A 14,813-nucleotide genomic window follows, 5' to 3' on the forward strand; every position below is an offset into this window, starting at 1 on the left:
GAGGGTGCGATGACGGGGAGCGCGTCCTTCCCGCAACACATGTGCTCCCCGTCTTCAGAGCGGAGCAGCGCGGAGCATGCTACAAGAGGGGTGGGTGGGTGTGAATATTAATATGGGGAAAAGACGCGCACGCACACCGGCTATGGGAAGAGGGACTGCGCAGCATTGAGCATGCTAAGTGCAAAGCAGCTCAATATAGCAATTATTCACTGCACAACTAAAACCCGCTTTGGCTGGTAGGTGCTACAACAGCCAAGCGCCCGAGACATTGGTGTGCTCACATGGATGGAAGGATTGATCTGCTCCTCTTAGTGAATGGCATTGATCCCAATGCCTAAAAGTCGCTGCTGCCAAGAAATGCTAGAAGCCTTAATAATACTAGTATGAAAGCAGCTGCCCCGTCCGGTCAAGCCCTTGAGGACTGGCGCTATCGGCAGCCCATCACCGTAATATCCAAGTATCATAGTTGAAATGAGAGACATGAAAAGAGTAACACCGGTCGCCACTCTCTGGCTTCCCCCTCTCCATCTGAACCAGTTGATGCCCTTTGCTACTTCTGCTCTAGAAAAAATGTTTTACCTGCTGCCCCGATGTACCAGTCGCTTCCATTAAACTACTGCCCTCATCTGCACTGAAAGCCAGCAGCACCTCCATTGCCATCAGCATCCAGACACGTCCTCGAAACTGCACAGGCTACCCCCACAACACCGCCTTCAAAGAGCAGCAAGAGCAACACTGCTCTCTATACCCTGCAAGGAGGTTTGGGGGCTGTTGTGTCCCCCGGACAAGTCTCGGCAAGGTGGGAGACAGGGCTTTAGGAGGAATCTGGCTTTTCCCCACCTTACGGGCATACCGTAACATCCTCAGCACCTCAGATGAATTTGGAGACACAGGCTGAGGACCCCGCCTGGGCAGGCAGGAAGACAAGCACAAAAAGAAACGGAGCCATTAATGTGGCATGCACTTCATTTTCCAATGGCTGCATTTTTCTAACAAAACATCGCTGCCATCTTCCATTTCACTCGGGGAGTCGGAAAGCATGGAGAAGCTGGACAGGAAGACTTCAGGTCCTCCTTTGAGCAGAAGAGCGCACTGTTCAGATCATATTTGACACCATGACTCTCATTATTGAGTCAGCCGTTACAAAAATACCCAGTTCCATGAATGGGCGCCTCCCTTCAGTGCCAGAGCTATACAATACTTGGTGGTATTGCTTTATAGCAAACTAGTGAATAGTTCTTTCAGTTTGAAACGTGACCATTTGCACTCTCTCCCCTGTCCTCTCCCCCACCCCCAAATTTCACGCTCTGACAAATGGATGCTCAAAGCAAAACTCCAGGGGAAGACTCCACTTTTTACCAGGATTCAAACAATAATCAAGTGAGCCTCAAAAACTAGCATAGCTATGATATGAAGTCACAGAGAAGGCCTGGAGTCTGCCAGCCTCAGTGGCTCTTTCTGGGAATTTGATCCGAGTTTCACGTTCTTAAGAAGATTTCGAAGGAGAAGAGCGTTGGTGCTTCCATTTGGCACAGCTCTGACCGCTTATCTGAGGACTGGAAGCATCCAAATATATTAGGTACCAACCTATAAAATCAGAGGAATGATAAAGACCTGATACTAAGATGCAAGCTGATGTATTAGCCCAGGAGGCAATCTGTTTGGATAGGCTCTTTTTCCCTTAAAACAGCTTAAGTGCTACTTATGACCAGGCCACTAAATAGATCATGCTCAGCTAAAGGATGCACATTCCTCTGCTGCTGATCTCCCCAGGTTCAGTGCACCGTGACAGTGTTACACCGATTACTGGAAAAAATCACTTGGAATTGGCCGTGTGGACATGGGGCTCCAACAATTTGATGCTGAATGGGCATGGCCATAGCGGAGACAAAGTTCAGGATAAAAATCCTTCCCAAATCCAGGTATAATGGAGGCTCATTTGAAGAAAGGAGTTAGTTTTGCTGGAAGCAACAAGTATTTGCCTGGTACATGAACTATAATATAGGATGTTATCTTTTTAAAGATGGGGGAGGCATTTCTATGAATGGCATCGTCCACCACATCTAGCCGGTCAGTGTTGTCCGAGGTTATGATGTCCAGGCTGAAAGAAGTGCATCGCTTCTGGGAAAAGACAGGTCATTGGTAGGGTTAAGTCATTCGTTCTTTGGGGTTTCTGAAGCAAGCTCCACCTCTCTGCACTTGGATGATATATGAATGGCCTACTCCAAAGAAAGTCTGTCGGGCCCAATGTTCATTCATCTTAACAAATGTCTTACAGGAAAAAAAAATAAAGAAATGGTCTCAAACAGAGCTCGGCAACCTGAGGCCAACAGGCCAGACCCAGCCTGCAGATGTGAGGCTTCAGCAAAGTTCAGTGGTGGGCACTTTCCCCAACACTGCTGCAAGGGTTGGGGGGGACGGCACCAGCAAGCACTTCCCCCGTGCCACGGAGGTGAGAAGCGGCAGTGGTGGCCAGGTCCTAGCGTCTGCCTGCCTACCTCTGACCCAAGCTCGGTTGTTCTGGTCCACAGTCTGAAAAGGTTGCCGACAACCGGTCTATAAAAGAAAGGAAGGCCGTGTCAACTTTATTGGCATACTGCATTTCACTAGCGTTCAAGGGGTTAAACTCGGAGGCCTCTCCCTTCATTTCTACATTTCATTCCTGAGCAAAAAGATCATTGATTTGTACAACATGACCCACGCATTGTAACTTCTATGTGGGATGGGTTAGCATTTAAGCACTGATAAGGCCTTCCAGTTTCTCGGTAGAGTCAACTGCAGCGTGGAAAAAAGGATCCTGTTTTACCCTGTTGCTTTCCTTCCCTTGTTGTCAAGAGACTATTATAAGATCTGGGTATCCTCCAGAATCAGTGATCCCAAGATTATTTCAAATCCAATTCCGCTAAGTTTTCCGAGCCCTAAATTGAAGGACGGTGCATCCGAAACCTACAGTCACATAAGGAAGCAGGACAAATGGAAACAGGTAAAGCCCGAAGAGGCTAGAGGACCAGCGGTCAGTTAACCATCATGCTCGTCAACACTGGTAGCAGTAAGCTCATGTATTATTAACATCCGCATGGTCAAGGCAGAAGGCAGGGTACAAATGCACCTTATAGATCAGTGACATCAGAGGTGCATAAGATTTGTGAGCAACAGCTCACTTCATCACATGCTGTCACCAGCATCTCATGTATCTCTGATGTAGCCAGCCTTTAAGGTGCATCTCTGTCCGGCCTTCTGCCTGACTTCAAACTAAAATTGCTAACTACCTGTCTGCACACAGTAAGGATGGATCCTGATAGCAAGAAGGTGGATAAAAGGGGGAAGACAGGAGAGAAAGGCACCTAGGTGCTTTGGTACCTGGGATACTGCAGTGCAGAAGAGGGAAGGTGCATTGGATGGTTCAGCCAAAAGTATTGGGGCTGGCTATGAAAAGCACAAGCCTTCCCTCTCCTGTTAATTATTTTTTAAAAGAAACGAATACTTCAGCTTAACTGCACACAAGACTACAAACTGCATTTGTCACGCTGAGAATCTGCTGGCAGATCTGCTTTCATCTTACAAGAGATTTGACTGTTCTCAGCCCAGGGCTCCAGCATCCCAAAATGAGCTCCTCAAGCTTACAGGGGAAACAATAAGAATTAAGATCCTAATGAACTGTTGACTTTATAAATTACAGATTGAAGAGTTTCCCCCAAAGGGATGGCTTCCCCCTGCCCTTTCTCCTCCTCTTTTCTCAACTCCAATGTCTTGCCACCCCCTATTCAGGAGCATCCAATTGTGATTGCTTTATTTGCCAAGGTAATTTACTTTGTCTACTGAAAGAATAGCTAAAAAAGGATGATCCTCCACGTTTTTTTCCCACGTTAATAAAGGAATTTCTTTGACGGGTCCCCTGGGGGCAACATTTTATTGAATTTAGGATTGTTTAATATGAGCTACAAGATAAAAGAGGAGCATCTAAAAGAGAAGTACAAAAAAAAAAATCAAAGTTTCTCAGTGTGAGGAACGAAGGCAGGAGTTGAAACAGTCTCCTTTAGTTAAAAATAAGATTTCAGCCACCATTTGTTCTAAGAGATTAAATTAGGCTTTATGATCTCTAAGAGGCTGACTTTGTCTCCAGTTATTCCCATATAAAAGAGAAGCATCTAAAAGAGAAGTACAAAAAAAAAATCAAAGTTTCTCAGTGTGAGGAACGAAGGCAGGAGTTGAAACAGTCTCCTTTAGTTAAAAATAAGATTTCAGCCACCATTTGTTCTAAGAGATTAAATTAGGCTTTATGATCTCTAAGAGGCTGACTTTGTCTCCAGTTATTCCCATGCAAGCCTCTGTGAGGTTTACAGGATGCAGAATTTATTCCTAAAGTATCAAGGGACAATTGACTGGCCACATGCTGTACCCTAACAAAAGTAATGTTGGCCGTGATCCCAAGGCAGGCAAGTGCTTCACCACACCAAGAAACTTTAAGTGTATAAGCAGGTTCCAGGGACTTAAAGAGTGCAGCAAACATGAACGTACTCACATGCTTGAAATCCTACAAGCACGAGTCGATTTGTAGGTCTGGGGCACGTGGACCTGGTATTAGAGGCGAGCACTTCCAAAGTGGTGGGAACTTTCAGCTCTTCTGAGACACTCTTCTCATTCCCATCTGGACTCCAGGGGCTCTGTGCTCATACATATTCATACATACATGTCAAGAGAAGGTATTTGCTGAGCTGCCAGATTGTAGCATGTAGAAGAGATGGATTTAAAAACAAGAGCACTAAAAACAGGGAAGAGGGAAGTAAGATCCTATCCTCTCCCCTGTTCTCAGAGTGGAGACTTCATTGCTTGGGTGGGTTTTGCCACCAATATCAAAGCGGAGCCTGAAATCTTAAGTCTCATCTGATGCAAGGAGCCTCTCTTAAGTGCTAAATCATATATAGCTGACAATCGTAAAACCTTGGAGGCCTCTGGGTCAAAGCAGGAACGCTAATCCAAATGTCTCATCCAATACCCAGCTCCTAATTAAAAGTGCTTCCAGGACCTCGGTCCTGCTGAGAAGCTTTGTGAGCGAAGAAGTGACTCATCTGAAGCATTCCCTCCTCTGCCCTGCATGTTCAAAACCATGCGTCTGATGCTAGTAATCCAAAGCCTGGTTCTCCACTACTTAGCACCTTCTGCACTACCTTTGTAAAACGATTGTAAGAAGCGCAGCACAATGGGAACCCAGACTTCCAAATTCAGCCGTCCGTCTCCATCTTGGATGGATTGCACAGGTGCTGAAGACCCTGCAACTCACACCGAGCTCACCAGGAACTGCAACCTTTCAGCACCCCTGTAATTCCTTTAGTTGGGTGCTTGATGCATTTCTAAGCCAATTCTTCAACTCTTTTCAATAAGATTCAACAGCAACAGATCAGGTACATCCTATTCAGAGACCAGAGAATAGTTTTGCATTGCAGGCAGGTGGGGGAAAAAGGGGTTCTACATTCCATACTGCATTAAGTAGTTGGGGGAAAAAATACAAATATTGCATACAATATCCAAGCTAACTCTCTAGTTTCAGGAACACTGAAAATGTTGACAGTCGCTCTCAATTAATATCCACAAATGAAAAGCTACTCCTAAAACATAATCCCCTAAGTGCAGTCCCAGCTTTAAACTACATTTCTTACAGCTTATTCTCCAAAAAGCAAGTCCTTTAAAAACAAATGTTAAGCAAGATGTCCAATTAATTTTAGGGAAGGTGAGCAATACGCAGCAGCTGATTTAAATTTCAAATTAAAAATGCCTGACCACAATTTCATATGAGAAATTTTACACCAGCCTCCCCACCCCCCAGATAATTATTTTCCATGGTTCCCCCCCAACACGCAAACACAAAGACTTGTTTAAGGACACAAAATACAGTTTGCCTCCATACAAAACATGCAGGCTTTAATCTCGCCAGTTGGAACCTGGCAGCCTCCCATGGCTACAGTTCAACAAAGCAACAATTCTATAAAAAACCTGCAGGATACTAAATATGTAGCTGTAAGTTGCCATATTCCTTGGTTCAATAAGGAAGAATTTTTTGGACAGGTGCAAAGTCCATAAAAATGTTACCAGGGAGAAAGTCTTTGGGGAAGACTCATCGTGTAGGACTAAGAGAAATGACTAGAGACACCTAATGCACAGGTCAAACGGAACGGTACCAGCCCGCAACACCGGTCTTGCGATGCCTTACTCACCCCTTCTCAACTGTGCTGTGGCCCCTAATACATGTGTGTTTGTAGACACACGAGTATACTTCCGGGTCATGGTGAGCCACACAAGCTGAAAAGCAAAGCAGGGGCGCTATAAAGTTTTGGGAGACGTTCCCTGAAGATGAACCACTTTTCCTGTAGTACCCCTTCTTCTTATGGTGCATTTCTGCTGTTGAGAGATTGATGCAAGTGTGATGGCATCAGCCATGCATGGAAGTGGTAGGTTTGAGTCCATGAAGGAGGCACAGTCAAGAGCAAGTTTACATTGAAAACACGATGGTTTGGGGAGGACCTGGCTGGTGACGGAAAGGAAATGTGTATTATAGTTCCCTCTCCCCAGTCCATTGCAGTTCAAGAGTTTGCAAGCTATGCTGCCTCTCACAGCTTCCTGGGCCAGATTTCTAAAATATGATGACAAGGTTTGCACTAAATAAGATACTGGACCTGGACTAACCTGGAGTTAGTCATCTTTTATCCACCAGATAGGGACAGCCCAGCCAAGGCAGCACAACCTTCCTTCCCACCTTTCCAATAAGGTGCTTCAGGTCTGAACAGATGTGCCGAAGAGCAGGATTAGAAACCTGCAACCCAGGCCCCACACAATTCTTAGCATTTCTTCTGAGGGGATCTGCTTCCAGACCAATGGTGGGCTTATTTTATCACCTAGAAACCAGGTCTGAACTGAAAGCCATAAGCACGTCCACGTTTTTTAGCCTGCCTCTGTAAGCATTGCAATTTCATTACTTTATTCTACTGTCTCTCCCAACTTTTAACATTCACGGCCAACTGGAAGAGTCAAAGAGAGGGAGGAACTTAGTGTCCCGGCATGTGAAAGAGAAGCCCTCACACCCTCCTGTTAGGAAAACTGGTTCATTCCTTCGAATAGCTGGACGTGAGCAAATTATTATTCAACATAAGCCAAGGCCTTTTGACTCGATACATATTCTCTCCTGCCTGAGATGTCCAGAACAAAAGCATCCCCTGGGCCCAGGAGTATCCTTGATCTTCCCATCTCGAAGCGTTCCAGCATCTGCATAAATAGCAAGGTGCCTCCCAACTTACTTTAGCCATCTGTAAATGGACTCGAACTGAGCATAGCTTTACTGGATCAGTTTAATTATGCTGGAGTAGAACATTTCACAGGACCAGCAATATCTTGAGTACTTGGATTTCCCCGCATCTTATGCCCCTGCTTGATTTCTTTGGCCATACCCCAGCCAATTTTCTCGGTGGGAATCCTTGGGCAGTTTACACTCTGCTGCTCACTTCCTAGCCTACGTCAGGCCTTCCTCAGCCACCAGCGAGCATCAATCAAGACTCCCATGCTACAGCCAGAAGTGAGCCAGGGAGTGGAATTTCGTTTCAGGCAGGCAACGAGTGACTTTGGCTCATTTGTCATTTTGTCCTACCTACTCCTACCCAAACCTTTCCTATTTCATCTTAAGAGAAGAACCCAGGCATCTTTACAGAATTGTGTGACTGAGCAAAGCAACAACTAAGAACCTTACTTTTGAATCCCACAAAAACCTAATGCAAAGCTGGTAGGAAAATATATCGGGAACAAAACAACAGTCTAAACAGCTCTCTAATAGATTTAATCCATTATGTATGTTTTACACAAGTAGCTGATAGGAACGCGGTTAAAGCCCGCATTTCAGTGACTGGTCTTTTCGCGGTAAGGTGGCATGATTTTTCTGCAGGGAGGCATGATTATGTCAAGGTACTTGCAAAAGAGAGAGCAAAGATGCTATTATCACTGGAGTTGTCGTTACTTCTTCGTTTAACTGTATGTCTATAATTTCCTTATTGCAGCTCCAGCGCTTGCTACTTTTATACTCGAGAAATGCATATGGTATTCAAAACTATTTGCATTTTGATGCTTTCCAGAGTAGAAGAAACCACAGAAGTAAAGAACCCTCAGCTTGCTTGGCATTTAGCCGCAGAAACAGGCATACAGTATATATTGTACAGGCACACCAGTTCCCCTGCATTCCCAGTTTAAAGAGTTAGTATATGTTTGTGAATAGAGCACTGGAAGAAGGTGATGCAGTAATGTGGAGGGAGGGGGAGGGAGAATCAGCATTACAACTTTCAAGAGTGACCAAGTTTTAGAGATTATTGAGAAGTCGGATGAGATGTTCACAGAGATCATCTTACAAAAGGCGCGGCGGTAAGAGCGGGGAAACTTACACACTGATGTCTTCTGGTTATTGTCTTTGCTGGGCATTAGCTTCACTCCTCGGGACTTCAGCTCAATTTGCTTCTTGACTGGAGAAAGATTTGAAACAGAACAGGAAGACGGTTACACAGAGTCGTGAGGGCTTTGCTACAGACTTTGATGCACCAATTTTATATCTCCCATGCTTACACGGTGTGGCCTTTTGACTCCCAGCTACACTCAACAAATATAGAGATGAATAGGTGTCACAAGCTTATTCAATGCCCGGGGCTGGGGGGCATCAATGCCTAGAGGGAGCCAAGGGTGGGGAAGGGAAGTCTTACCCACCCATGCTCTCTGCACATGGGACACAGCGGTTACTGCCACTGCCTCCGCTGCTGCTGTAGCCCCGGCTGCCTTCCCTGTGCAGAGGCTGGCACAGCAGCCCCATGGCATGGGCCTCCCTGAGAGCTACCCCTGGCATCTCTGTTTGTTCCCCACACGCACCATATGCTACTGGGTGCAGGGTGGCTGTGTTACTCTTATGGCCAGGCCGGGGCAATACAGGGCTGCCCCAGCCATGGTAAAGACTCCCGGGGGGAGGATTCTGGTGCCCTCTCCTAGCCAGCGCCTGGGGTTGGTGCCCCACTTGCCCCACCCTATTAGGCTACTGGATTTATAAGTTTGCTAGTGCCTGGCTGTTCAGGCACTTGGCCCTATAGTTCAAAAAGTAAAGGCTCAATGGCTGAGACCAGTGGTTTTCAGCCCATGGCCTGCAGGCCACACGCAACCCGATCAACACACTACAGCGGCCCATGTATCATCCTGTTAAATGGAAGTAAGTTATGTGGGTGCAGCCCATATAGTATATTGAGAGCTGCAAGTATGCCCCCCATAGCAAACGGGTTGAGAACCACTGGCTTAGACCCTGAGATTTCAGGTTCGTGGTCCCAGCTAGGGCCTCCCTGCCACGTCTAAAGAAAATAGGGGCATTGCAAAGTGCTTCCGCTCTCATAAAGTGTATTTCAGTGAAACGAAAATGTGATTTATAGAAGCTGTGTCCAATATGCATGACAATCACAAATAGGAGCCTCGAGTTCAGTTTCTCACTACTGACTTTATTACTTATAACTTGCACCAGTCAGCATCTCTTTTACATGTCTGCATAGCTCCTCCCTCCTGAACGGGAATCTTTTAGGTGTTCCCATAAAGGAAGAGGGGGGAAAAAAAAGTTTACCAACCCCAGAATTCCCACTAAAGGTATGACGTATTGGCTACTCATTAGTCTCATGTTTAATTAGCTTCAACCATCCAGTAATGGATCAAAATCAGCACCAAATGACTTGAGGCCAGATAGGTACTTAATCCTCATTTGTTTCAATGGGAGCTAGACACAAATACCTTTAAGGACCACAGCCTGCGGCAACAACATATGCACAGTATAAATAGCCAACAGTGAATAACTCGACAGTGCCTTTTTGGGGACCATAAGTATGTTTTGCAAGCAGCAGGCTAGAGGGAAATACTGAGACAGTTTGGGGATCTGAGCCAGACCCTGAATCAAGTTTCATTCATTACGTTGCTGGTATAATTGTTAAATGGAGGCATTTTACACAAACACTCTGCTTCATCAGGAGGACTATACTCAAACCAAGCAGTCCATAGCCTGAAAATGATTCACACAAAACCATCCAGAAAATATTTATGAACAATACATCCATACATTTGGAAAGAGGGCCTTTTTGCAATGCATTCAGCAATGAAAAGAGGGGCTGCACTATTAAAACAGATTATGTGCACAGAATACAGCAAAACAGGCCTACAAGACATCCTAATAATAGCTACAGGCAAATGAGTTCTCTCCACTTGACTAGGCTTTATATAAAAATACTGAAGTCTTTTAACACAGCGGTCCAAAGATCCACGGGCAGAGGGGAATGGGAGATATTCTAGCTTCCAGCCCATTCAATGGGAATCTGCCATCATCCTAGATTTCCTTGTATCGGGTACATCATAGGAAGACTAACACTTGGTTTGGATTCTGCCATGCTATTTCAGGGATGCTCTTCTGACCAGCATCTAACCCAGGGGTGGGCAAAATGCAGCCCGGGGGCCGGATGCAGCCCACCAGGCCCTTCTATCCAGCCTGCGGGGCCCCTTCAAAATTTAGAAAATTAATATTTATCTGCCCTGGGCTACCTGCTATACGGCCCTTGATGGCTTGCCAAAACTCAGTACGCGGCCCTCTGCCCAAAATAATTGCCCACCCCTGAAACCTATACTAAGACTTTTGCTAATGTAGCTATGCCTTTTAAGTGTAGGCATAGACTAAATAAGCATAGTTGAACTTTTGCCATTTTAATTTGCACATTAAAGGGGCATAAATAGGAAAGGGTGGGCGGGGGCAGGAAAGAAGAGAGCAAAGGGCATATGAAAGTCTGCATGGAAGTAGGCCAAGTGCCTGCTTTTCCCCAAATGCGCTCATATTAATTACTCCAACATCAATGAAGACACATGTGCTTCCCTCCATCCACTCACATGTAGGTATACCCTAGGGACTCTGGCTGTCCTGCAGCCGAACTGATCATCACCTCTGCTTCTGAATTTGTGCAGTGTTTGGCCGAGGTGTCCCAAGAACTTTTTATGCTCTGGGCAGTGGCAGTAGTTGGGGCAATATTACTGCCATTATTACTCCCCTTCTAAGTCAGTGCCCAGGTCTGGTACCTCACTTGGCCCCCGTCACCCCCTGGTTACGCTCCTGGTGTTTGGGGGCAGCCATCATAGCATTTCGAAGGTTAAAGAGCAGCTCCGCTAGGAAAGCCAGCGTTCCCATAACTGCTTCAGATGAGCCTTTCCCCCACAGTTTATTTTTAATCTCCCAAGCAAGCCAGTCCATCCTCCACTTCAAACAGTCCCTTTCTGTACTTTATCATGTCATGCTTTCATCGCTAAATTAGCACATTTCTAAGACAAACTTGTCAAGAAAAATCATCAATTTAATTAATAGGGGGGATTTTTTCCCCCCTTTTCTTTTTAATCATACCCTTTCAGTTAAAAGGGAAAAAAAATCTGTTAAAAGCATCTGTTTGCAGGAGGTCCAGATAAGGAGATGCCAAATATTATTCCTTGAAGCTTAACCAAACTAACATTTTCTTTACTCTAAATGTTTATTTGCAACTTTCTGCTTTGTCGAGTGGCTACACCGTTTTGTCTTATTTATAAATACAGGAGTTAAAAAACTTCAAACTAAGGTCCATACTCATTAAAAGGTATATATAACTATGGGATTAGGCAGCTCAGCTCATGTCTTTCCTTGAGCATTACTGCCATTAATCTATTTTTTTAATGGAATAATTAACAGTATGCTCATTTCAAAGGCAAACCTAAGGCACACATCTTGTTTAAACACCAGCTAGTAGAGAATATGAAGGTCTCTGAATGCCTTCAGCTGGCAACACATTCATCTAGAGGCATAGTATAATGATCTGCAGATATATGCAACCTGCTGTCTCCAGAGGCATTATTTAGCAGCAAATATGCTGCATCAGGAAACTGAAATGCTGACCTTTGGCTGCAAAAGCCTACACGTTTTGGGAAACCAAGACGCTATTTCTGGCTCAGCCAGATATAGAGCTGGCTGAAAGAACTTTTCTTTCTTCCTTTCCCGCCCTTCCATATCCCATGAAAAAAGTTCAAATGAAATGGTTTCATTTGAGATGGTAAAAGAACAGATTAAACTAATTCTGCTTCTTGGTCACTCTCCAAAAAACATCCTTAACTTTGGAACAGATCCAGTAACAAAAAGAAGCACGGTTCATTTATCCTTTTGTCACTGGGGAGGTTTTACAAAATTCAATGAGCTTGGAAAAAAGTGACAGGAAAAAGGGAAAAATAAAAAAACTAAAAAAAGTGTGACTGAAAACCATACACTTGATGTTATGAGCTAAAAAGAAAGAAAATACCAAAAAATGGGGAAAAAAGGAGAAATGGACAATGACAATTGGATATGTCGAGTTCTTTTACTTTTTAAATTACATTTTTTCAGTTAGAAACAAACAAAGATGGCTTCATTTATAAAGCCTTCATTAAAAAAATAGTTTAAAAAAAATCCCATTTTTGGTGGGACAACTGTCCTGTGGAAAAGGTTTGCTCAATTTTAACTACACATGGAAACATAGAAGGAGCAAGAGATAACCTGACGTGAGCTAGAGAAAAGTCAAATAGTCTTGAAGACTGAGAGCAAATTTAGTTCTGATACAGAAGTGACTGAAGTCATGTTCAGTTTGGGTCTGGGTTTGCCAAGTACAGTTTTTCCCCTATAGAAGAAGGCCATAAGGATGTTAATCCACTGGGAGGGAGCAAAGAATATCTTCAAAAACTGTACCTTGAGCATACAGTACAGGTAAACACTGCAAAGTGCCTAGTAGCGATACCTTCATAAATGACTAAGAAATAAGCTTAGCAATTTGAAGGCATTTGTTACCTACAGGAATTGATAATAACCCACTTATAAGGTACCTCTTTACAGATCCAGATTTACCATCGTTCTACAAAAGCTGGCAGTACCAAACAACTTGCACATCATTCTCATCAGAAATGTAGATTCATTTAAACTGAACTGCTTCAGAGTGAAGAAATCAGTCCTGTGCCGCATCAAGATTTCTAGACAAATAATTTCCCTGAGCCCCTTGCATTCCAGCCATAAGCTGGATCCTATATCAGGACCTTGGTGCCCCTTGCATTACAGCCATAAGCTGGATCCTATATCAGGACCTTTGTGAGGTGCAGGAGTGCACTTTAATCTAGAAAAGCAACTCGTGGGTGGGACGTGCCTCTATATAAAACATGCCAAGATGACAGCATGAGTCGGCAGTCCCTTCCACGATGCTTTAATGCAAGCCAGGATGTAGGCAACCCTTTGGGGTATCACTACCCCTTTGGGGTATCATCTTAGCCTTGAAGCTGGAGAACTAGACAGAGATTACAGGGGCTGTCTGAAACATCTGCACTTGAGACTTCTGTCGGCCTGGCATGCCAAAAGGTCCCATCCTTGCCCAGTTTAGCTAAGCTAACAAAAGCTCCCAGTGTAGACGTAGTTTTAGTGCGTTTTTACCAGGGTAGCTCTTGTTGCTCCAGGTAGTGGCAATGAGTGCGCCAGGTTGTTTCAAAAAACAGCACTGATGGCCTAGACAGACCTAGATGGTGCTTTGCTGATTTAGCATGCAGACGTTTTGGTACGAGTTACATTTTTCTAGTGAAGACTTCTGTGTCCTGCAGCTTCAATAGGAACTCTTTTATACGTATTACAAGGGAGTCCTTTCTAATTTCTACGGCAACTGATTTTTCTGCACAGGCGTATGTCAGGAGTACCGCAGCACCGGGGAAGCTCAGACCACATGCTGATGCTGCAGCACGGTTTTAAGGGGCTGATGCACTGCTAGCAGCGCTGTCATCTGGATGAGACACTGAAACGAGGTCCCATTCTGCCTGCCCGTGCTGACTCTGTAGGCGCAAGTTAACGATCCTCTGGCACTTCCCAAGCAAGCCAGGGATAACCCCATAGTCCCAGCCAACATTCAGTCAATAAAATATAGTCATCTCCAAGTGTCTAAAGCTACATTTGAGCTATTATGGGATGTCTAATGGCTCCTGACTTTGAAGTACCTAACTCATTGCTTTATAAAGTGCTTTGGGGAACCTTAAGTACAAAAGAAGCTATATAAAAAATCAACTTCTGGTTCTACTCTCTGAACGGCTTTATACTATGTATACATAAAAATGACTCTCTTTGCAGTCATATATTCATGCGGAATTGATTGAGGGATTGAAAATATTCTTTTTCTGTTGTTTTTTTTTTCTGCTTTACTTGCAACAGTTCAGTTTCTATGCTTCTAACCAAGATGATGCTACCTGAGCAGGGGGCTAGATTACCTGACCTCATGAGCTCCCTTCCAGTCCTACTTTCCAATGATCCTATGACCCCGTAAGGGCATGCCCACCCTGCTAGAGGCTGTGCAATATGGTTAGCACAGGTAGTAGTAGCCATGTCAGCATGCAATTCTGCCTGAGCTAATATACTCTGCTTCCCAGCAGAGTTAAGCAGCCCAGAAGGGAGTACTTGCACTGGCGTGGTTACACTGCTTCTGGTACCCATGCTGTCTTACGTACAGCCATCCTGGATATCTTTGTATGGCCCTGTGTAGAGCAGACATCCCCTAAACGCTTTCATTTCCCACCCTACTGACATCAGTGGGATAAACAGTTGAAAACAACTTTGTATCCAATATACTAGATACTACGGATTATCAACAGTTTTCACTATTAATGAGCCAAACAAGTGCAGCTCAATACCCATCACTACAGCTCGAGTCCGTAGACCCCATAGATGTTCACAAGCTTATCACATCAGGCACTTAGATGTCTCATGT

At 44.6% G+C, this 14,813-nt stretch overlaps 1 protein-coding gene across 1 annotated transcript in view; it reads right to left on the bottom strand.

The window, feature by feature from the left end:
* Positions 1-2,471: 2,471 nt before the first annotated feature.
* Positions 2,472-14,813, bottom strand: part of CSMD2 (CUB and Sushi multiple domains 2) — a 92,025-nt gene continuing 79,683 nt past the window's right edge. Inside the window, exons 3-4 of the mRNA XM_025208059.1 lie at positions 8,418-8,495; positions 2,472-2,556 (exon numbers count right to left, since the gene is read on the bottom strand). Of these exons, the coding sequence (XP_025063844.1) occupies positions 2,495-2,556; positions 8,418-8,495 (140 nt within the window). The 3' untranslated portion in view covers positions 2,472-2,494. The remainder of the gene's footprint in view (positions 2,557-8,417; positions 8,496-14,813) is intronic.

The sequence above is a fragment of the Alligator sinensis genome, unplaced genomic scaffold (assembly GCF_000455745.1).
Source record: "Alligator sinensis unplaced genomic scaffold, ASM45574v1 scaffold547_1, whole genome shotgun sequence".
Classification (NCBI taxonomy): domain Eukaryota; kingdom Metazoa; phylum Chordata; order Crocodylia; family Alligatoridae; genus Alligator; species Alligator sinensis.